This window comes from Sesamum indicum, linkage group LG2, assembly GCF_000512975.1.
Source record: "Sesamum indicum cultivar Zhongzhi No. 13 linkage group LG2, S_indicum_v1.0, whole genome shotgun sequence".
Taxonomy (NCBI): domain Eukaryota; kingdom Viridiplantae; phylum Streptophyta; class Magnoliopsida; order Lamiales; family Pedaliaceae; genus Sesamum; species Sesamum indicum.
In genome coordinates this window covers 13932641-13941353 of record NC_026146.1, presented here as the reverse complement: position 1 = coordinate 13941353, position 8713 = coordinate 13932641, and the positions used below count along the sequence as shown (strand labels likewise).

Below are 8713 nucleotides of genomic sequence, written 5' to 3'. Positions count from 1 at the left end.
TAGCTAATATTATTGACAAATTTTACTAGTTATACCCTTAATTACACTTATAAACAAAGATTGAAAAATATACATATTTTTTTGCTTGTTGCTGTAAGTTACAGTCAAGCATCATGATCACTGCTCTTGTGGCTAAGGCCAACAGCATCATCTGGAATGTATTTTTCCCAAAACCAATGAGCCTTCCAAACCCTATTCATCTCCTCAATGGGCACGTTCCTCGTCTCTGGCACGAAAAAGTAGACGAAAGCGGTCATTAGCAACACCCATCCCCCAAAGAAGAAGAAAAGCCCAAATTTAATTTCATATGGCAAAGCATGGAGAGGAAAAGTTGTCCGATCACGAATGTAAAGAACATGTTGACAGATACATTGATGGATTGCCCTGCAGATCTTATTTCCATAGGATGGATTTCACTTGGCACCAACCACCCCAATGGCCCCCAGGACCATGCAAATGCTGCCACGTAAATACAGATCAGGGCTAGTGCCAAATTCCCCAATCCTTTGCTAAATGTCCCATTTCCTGAGACGCCAAACACAGAGGCGATCAGTACACCTACTCCTATCTGACAGGCGAGCATTTGTATCCCTCCTTCTAAGAACAGAACCCGCCTCCCAAACCTGTCGACCACCAAGATCGAAACCACGGTGGCAAACACGTTAACCAGGCCTGTAACAACAGCCGACATAAGCGAGGCATCGTCAGCAAATCCGAGTGTTTTGAAAAGCACTGGAGCGTAAAACATGATCACGTTAATGCCAGTTAGCTGCTGGAACAATGGGATCAAACATGTGATCACTAATTGCGGCCTATATTTTGGCTCGAGAATGGTCTTCCATGGGTGTCGAACTTGTTGTGAGACAGCACTAGCATCTACTAGGTCACTGAACTCGTCGTGCACATTTGTCGTGCCCCTAATTTTTTGTAGCATCTCTTTAGCTTGGTCTTTCAACCCTCTTTCAATTAGGGAGTTGGGAGTATCGGGCAAGAAGATCGCACCTATAGTCATGATTAAAGCCGGGGCAGCTGCAAGCGCCAAAGAAACTCTCCAACCATTTTCCTTCATCTGAGCAGTTCCATAGTTTACAAGGTTAGCTGCAAAGATGCCGATGGTGGTAGCCATCTGGAAACCAATATTGAGGGCTCCTCTTAGTTTCGGTGGGGCCATCTCAGATAGGTAAACAGGGACTGACTGATTGGCATAACCGATGCCAACACCAAGCAAGATTCGACCGATGATCAGCATCGCCACATTGACAGCAGCACCATTGAGAATAGCACCTATCAAAAACACCACACCACCTATCGTCATGGATATTTTCCTCCCAAATTTTCTAGTAGTGGCCGAGGCGAAGAATGAGGCAATAAGAGCTGCCAGGTAAAGAGATGATGTGAAAAGGGTCAGCATATGGTTCTCAAATTTGCAGTACTGACTCTCGTGGCCCGTCGCGTTCTTCTGCTTTGCGTACACAGCTGGGAAGAATTTTTCCAAAAACTCATCCATTGATGTAACTCCACCTTCAAAATTATTACATGCAATAATCAACATAATTAAGTAAAATTTGTTTAGGATTGAAAAATTAATATAAGTAATTGATTTAGTAAGTACATGATATGATATGTACCTGAGATACCAATATCATAACCAAAAATTAGCCCACCAGTGGCGGCTACAAGACATGCAACGACAACAAAGGGCGTAACACGACCCTCATATTGTTTTCCATTTCCGGCACCAATACCTCCTCCAACTGCCATCTTATTCTAAACCCTAATATACCTTAATAAGCTATGTTTAAGAGAGTTTAAACATGCAAAATTTCCTGACAAAAGAATGGAAAAAAGAAAGAATTTTTTCAAGAAGATTCAGAAGCTTCCTCCACAATTTTTTTGAAATTAATGTTTTTTTGCTTTATCATTGAGAGAAAAGCCACTGAACCTTTTATTTATTCTTTCTTTTCAATCTACATGGGCATTTATTGTTTTTTGTCTCTCTTTTATGCTTGACATTTCTACTGACGAGGGTATTTATACACAGACATGAGTTCAAATGGATGGCAGCACTGAACTAAGTGTTGGACATCCGTGTTTTTCTGATCTATTGACTATCATTAATAGACTTAATCAATATCATCCATATGTTCTAAAAGTACCAATAGTGAAAATTATCAACTACTTTTTCCTTTTCCCTCCTTTTAGGATTTTGCATGAATTAAGGGATAAATTATGTTTAAGGCTTTGAAATAAGGGAGGACCTCAAAAATAATATATAATATTATCATGTATATTTGAAAAAAATATTTTAATACATCCTATATAATCAACTACAAGATATGTTTATATATACTAAAGGAAATACAAACTATGAAACTAATTTATAAGATTAATTACATTTTGTTATCAAAATTATCACTGTTTTTTTATTTTATTTTGCATTTAAAGTCTTTTTGTGCTAATTTATCATATTAACTTTACAAAATTTTGCACTTTGTCATTTATAACTTTTTCAATCAAGTTTTTTTGTTAAAAAAATATCACGTGTACTGCACATGTGATATTTAAGAGTTATGTGATATTTTTTATATATGCACAACATGTGATGATTTTCCGACAAAAAAAAATCAACAAAAAATGGGTCATATATGTCTAAGTACAAAATTTGGCAAAGTTGAGATGATAGACTGATATAAAAAAAAAAAAACTAATGATAAATTATAAAAACAAACATAATTCGAATGGCAAAATGTAACTGATTTATAATAAAAGTTAGACTCGATAAAAGTTGGTCTACAGGGGTAGTTTGGAACTTTATCAGAAAATGGAAAAAACTATATTAATTGTTCTATAACTTTAGTGGATGGGACATTTCAAAATATCTCCATTATATTTTAAATTTTGCAATTTTTGCCAATATCCATAAAACCATTTAATCAACTTCATCTGAATATGCTCGCTAACAATTTTGGGTTTTGGAGTTGCTACTTATCAAACTTATATTGCGTTTACTTATCAACACCTCTTAATTTATAGGGTTAAAACTTAGAAAATTGGGATTTATGTGGTTGATATAGTTTTAATTTTAATTTTAGGTGATTTCAATTTTAGTCTTACAAGTTTGATGAGTGTGTAGCAATTGTTGTCCGCACCTGATATTCCAAAAATATGTCTCATTGTGTGTGTTTTTATAGAAATAGCAAATGCAACAAGAACATAGAAATGAAGTTACTAATAATCAACGCTTTCAAAAAGATAATATGTTTATATTTATAGTTTAAATCAAGGACAGATATGGAAGGATTTCAATAAGCATGGTGCCCCTTGATTTGAATAAAATGTTGAAAGCTTAGTTTGGAGATAATGTCGGATTTGGGCGGGGGATCTGGCAAGGCGAACAATGGCGAATGATTACAAGGCGGACTGGGTGCTTCGGCAGCAAATCGGGACGATGTTCACGTGCGATCGGAAGTGGTGGTGGACGACACATGGTGTTGAGAGACGCAGGCGCTGCAGCAGGGAAGGTGAATGGAAATGGCGGATGAAGGGGGTCATTTAGATTTAACCTACGAAAATATTGTCATGTTGTGTACATATACCACTAGATAGAATATGATTTTTCTTATGGTTAATTACCATAATTAAAAGTAATAAAAAAATAATGAAAATACTAATTAACCATGATTGTGCAACAACTACTAACTGTTGTTTCAGCAAATGATGCTAAAATATTAGTGACAACTAAAAATTATGATAAATATTTTGTCCATGAATAAACCAAGATAAAAATTGATTAAGCATACCGAATTTAAGTATTTTTTTTGTGTGTGTGCAAGTATGATTGAAAGTTACTCCTATTGAATATGGGAGTTCGAGATTTATAGGTGGCTTCCTCGAGTCATTGAGATAAGTCGGGACCGGCCCCTCAAACTCGGGGGTTAGTTATTCGCCAGAATTTCGCCTCCTTCACAACAAGGCCTCATGTGGTTAAGGATGTCTTCCCTAGATAAGAATATCCTCCATGAATAAGGAAACCTCTAAACCTCATAATCCCACATCCAAAATCTAGAGATATTTATGTTAAGGTTTTACACATTACTGGAGGCACCATGTATCCTGTTGAGGTGGTTGAAACTATATCTAACATACGGGGCATCTTATTGACATAGATTGATGTCAATGCCACTGGCAACCATGAATCTCTTGGGTTTTGTTCAAGCTATGGTTGGGCCTTTATGCTGGATGGGGGTTCTTAGGCTCACACATGTATTTGATAAAAAATATAAAGAAAGTAATATATAAAGATAATAAAAAAGTCTAATTAGAATCGATTCATTTATACCCAAATACATGACATTCCAAAAAACAAACCACATTTGCAATATGTAAAATTTAGAGAGAGCAATTGATAACTTAAAAAGTTTCTGTGTACTTGATTAAAAAGTAATCAAAATTCAATTTGAACTAGAATATTTCATTAGAAAAGAGGGAAAAGTAATTTTTTTAATTAATAATCAAAGTAAAAGAGTACAACTTCAAAATAAGGAAACAAAGAAGGCATGTAAAATTTGACAAATTTTACTAGTTATACCCTTAATTACACTTATGAACAAAGATTGAAAAATATACATATTTTTTTGCTTGTTGCAGTCAAGCATCATGATCACTACTCTTGTGGCTAAGGCCGACAGCATCATCTGGAATGTATTTTCCCCAAAACCAATGAACCTTCCAAACCCTATTCATCTCCTCAATGGGCACGTTCCTTGTCTCCGGCACAAAAAAGTAGACGAAAGCGGTCATTAGCAACACCCATCCCCCAAAAAAGAAGAAAAGCCCGAATTTCATATGGCAAAGCATGGAGAGGAAAAGTTGTCCGATCACGAATGTAAAGAACATGTTGACAGATACGTTGATGGATTGCCCTGCCGATCTTATTTCCATAGGATGGATTTCACTTGGCACCAACCACCCCAATGGCCCCCAGGACCATGCAAATGCTGCCACGTAAATGCAGATCAAGGCTAGTGCCAAATTCCCCAATCCTTTGCTAAATGTGCCATTTCCTGAGACGCCAAACACAGAAGCAATCAATACACCCACCCCTATCTGACAGGCAAGCATCTGTATCCCACCTTCCAAGAACAAGACCCGTCTTCCAAACCTGTCGACCACCAAGATCGAAACCACGGTGGCAAACACGTTAACCAAGCCTGTAACAACAGCCGACATAAGCGAGGCATCGTCCGCAAATCCGAGTGTTTTGAAAAGCACTGGAGCGTAAAACATGATCACGTTGATGCCAGTTAGCTGCTGGAACAATGGGATCAAACATGTGATCACTAACTGCGGCCTATATTTTGGCTCGAGAATGGTCTTCCATGGGTGTCGAACTTGTTGTGAGACAGCACTAGCATCCACTAGGTCACTGAACTCGTCGTGCACATTTGTTGTGCCCCTAATTTTTTGTAACATCTCTTTGGCTTGGTCTTTCAACCCTCTTTCAATTAGGGAGTTGGGAGTATCGGGCAAGAAGATCGCACCTATAGTCATGATTAAAGCCGGGGCAGCTGCAAGCGCCAAAGAAACTCTCCAACCATTTTCCTTCATCTGAGCAGTTCCATAGTTTACAAGGTTAGCCGCAAAGATGCCGATGGTGGTAGCCATCTGGAAACCAATGTTGAGGGCTCCTCTTAGTTTCGGTGGGGCCATCTCAGATAGGTAGACAGGGACCGACTGATTGGCATAGCCAATGCCAACACCAAGCAAGATTCGACCGATGATCAGCATCGCCACATTGATAGCAGCACCATTGAGAATAGCACCGATCAAAAACACCACACCACCTATCGTCATGGATATTTTCCTCCCAAATTTTCTAGTAGTGGCCGAGGCGAAGAACGAGGCAATAAGAGCTGCCAAGTAAAGAGATGATGTGAAAAGGGTCAGCATATGGTTCTCAAATTTGCAGTATTGACTCTCGTGGCCCGTCGCGTTCTTCTGCTTTGCATACACAGCTGGGAAGAATTTTTCCAAAAACTCATCCATTGATGTAACTCCACCTACAAAATTATTACATGCAATGATCAACATAATTAGTTTAGGATTGAAAAATTAACATAAGTAATTGATTTAATAAGTACATGATATGATACGTACCTGAAATACCAATATCGTAACCAAAAATTAGCCCACCAGTGGCGGCTACAAGACATGCAACGACAACGAAGGGCGTGACACGACCCTCATATTGTTTTCCATTTCCAGCACTGATACCTCCTCCAACTGCCATCTTATTCTACTAATATACCTTAATAAGCTATGTTTAAGAGAGGGTAAACATGCAAAATTTCCTGCAAAAGTAAGGAAAAAAGAAAGAATTTTTTCAAGAAGATGCAGTAGGTCCCTCTACAATTTTTTTAAAATTAATGTTTTTTTTTCCTTTTTCATTGATAGAGAAACCACTGCACTTTTTCTATATTCTTTCTTTTCAATCCTTCTCCTGCAGATTTACATCAGCATTTATTGTTTCTGTCTCTCTTTTATGCTTGTCATTTGTCCTAACAAGGGTATTTATACACCAACATGAATAAAATGAATGGCCTCCCTGAATTAAGGAATGAATGGGCATCCCTGCTTTCCTGATCTGTTCAAATTATTATTAACAGTCTTGATCAATATTATCCATATATCCAAAAAATACCAACAATAAAAATTTTCAACTACCATTTTTGTTTCCATCCTTTGAGGATTTTGTATGGATTAAGGAATAAATGTTGATTGGAGCATTGACGGCTTCTCTTGCCAGCTAAAGAAGGACCTTCAAATTAATATATAATATTCTTATATGTGTTTATGTATGAACATTTGAAATAATATTTTAATACATTTAAAATCAACAACAAGATATATATTTTATATACTAAAGGAAATACATGCTATGATACTAACTTGTAATAAAAGCTAAAATTGATAAAAGTTGGTCGACAGGGCAATTCAGATCTTTATCTCAAAACGAGAAAAACTATATTAATTAACTTGGTCACGTGACACTCACATTTACCAACAATTTTGGGTTTTGCCATTTTTGATCATTTTTCATTTGGAAAATTGCTTCATTACATGCTTTTCATATGTGACAATGGTGTTGAAGAAGACATTTTTGGAGTTTTTTATGTTTTTTTTAACTCATAAAAAGGAATAGGGTCTGAAATTATAAATTTACCCGCCCCTAAATCCAATTTACAAGCACAAAGGTTGAAGTGTCAAGTGTAAAAAAAACAAGTTTGGGTGGGGGAGTTTCTGCATTTAACCTATACAAATATTATCTTGTTATTCAACAAATATATTTATATACCATACATCACTAAAGAAATATCGTTTTTTGTGATGGTTAATTACTATGTTCCAAGTAATAAAAAAATAGGATAAATTATAATGGCATTCCTTAAGGTTTGAAAAAATTACGAATACCCTCTTGTTGTTTGAAAAATTACCAAATACCTCTCTGATTTTAATGGTCGTCTAACAATTAACTCATTCTGTTAGTTTTTGTTAGATTTTCATCTATTTTTTTAGATGAACTAACCAAAATGCCCTTATGGACTAAAAATTATAATTTTATTTATTTTTAAAATTGTTTTTACTTTTTACATTAAGTGGATAATTTATTTATAATTTTCAAATTTTTTCATCCAATCTGACCGATTTTTATAAATTTTATTTTTTAAAAAAAGAAAAAATACAGCAAGAGCATAGTTGACAATTTCATACATCCATCCAAGAATTACATAATTTCATCAAACATCAATTTGTACGTAGTTTTTCAAACAACGAGTGGGTATTCGTAATTATGTCAAAGTTAAGGAGATGTCATTGTAATCTACTCTAAAACTAATATAAAATTATGCAATGGCTATTAGCGGTTGTTTCTACAAATACTGCTATAACATTAGTTATAGCTAAAACCATGTTAAATATTTTGATTATAGATAAAATCATGACATATGTTGAATAAGCATAGCCGAATTTAAGATTTCTTTTCTTCTTTTTTTGGGTGAAAGTGTAGTTGAAAGTTACACTTCTTTAACATGGGAGTTCAAGATTTAAAGGCGGTTTCCACCAGCAGTTGATAATTTGGACTGGCCCCATAAAATCGAAGGGAGGGGGGTAGTTATTCGCCATAATTCTATCTCCTTCAGGGACCACGAGACCTCATGCGGATAAAGATGATCTTCCACATATAAGAATATCCACCATAGATAAGGATTTCCCAGAATATTTGAAAAAGCAGTTTAGGTAATGCCCTTCCACAGCCAAGATCTCGAGATCTTTAGGTTTGAAGGTTTCACTCTTCACTGGAGGCGCCACATATCCCAACCAAATCGACCATATGAGGCATCTTGTTAACATAAACTAATGTCAATGTCGTTGAGTCAACTATTGAGCTCTTGGGTGTGGGTTCAGCTATGGTTGGTCCTTTATGTTGGATGGGGACCTTGGGTCTCAAACGGTCTGGTGGGCCTTAACATCCCTCATTTTGGATTGGGATACTTGGACGTCTTTTGAGCTAGTTGATTATTAAGGGCACTAATAATATATTATATTTATGAATAAAGTATTATTTCCTAAAATTTAAATAAAAAAAATAGAAGCATATATTACATCGTCGCCTGTAACGAGGATTTTGATTCTATATTGGAAAAAGAAAAAGACC

The 8713-nt window shown here is 36.0% G+C and overlaps 1 protein-coding gene and 1 pseudogene across 1 annotated transcript; both read right to left on the bottom strand.

Moving 5' to 3' along the window:
* On the bottom strand, positions 73-1986 carry LOC105156107 (annotated as a pseudogene).
* Positions 4565-6525, bottom strand: LOC105156106 (sugar transport protein 10-like). The gene is made up of 2 exons (XM_011072150.2): positions 6157-6525; positions 4565-6059 (listed from the first exon to the last, which is right to left on the bottom strand). Exons 1-2 carry the CDS (start codon positions 6287-6289, stop codon positions 4648-4650), a joined length of 1545 nt encoding a protein of 514 aa, XP_011070452.1. The 5' UTR covers positions 6290-6525; the 3' UTR covers positions 4565-4647.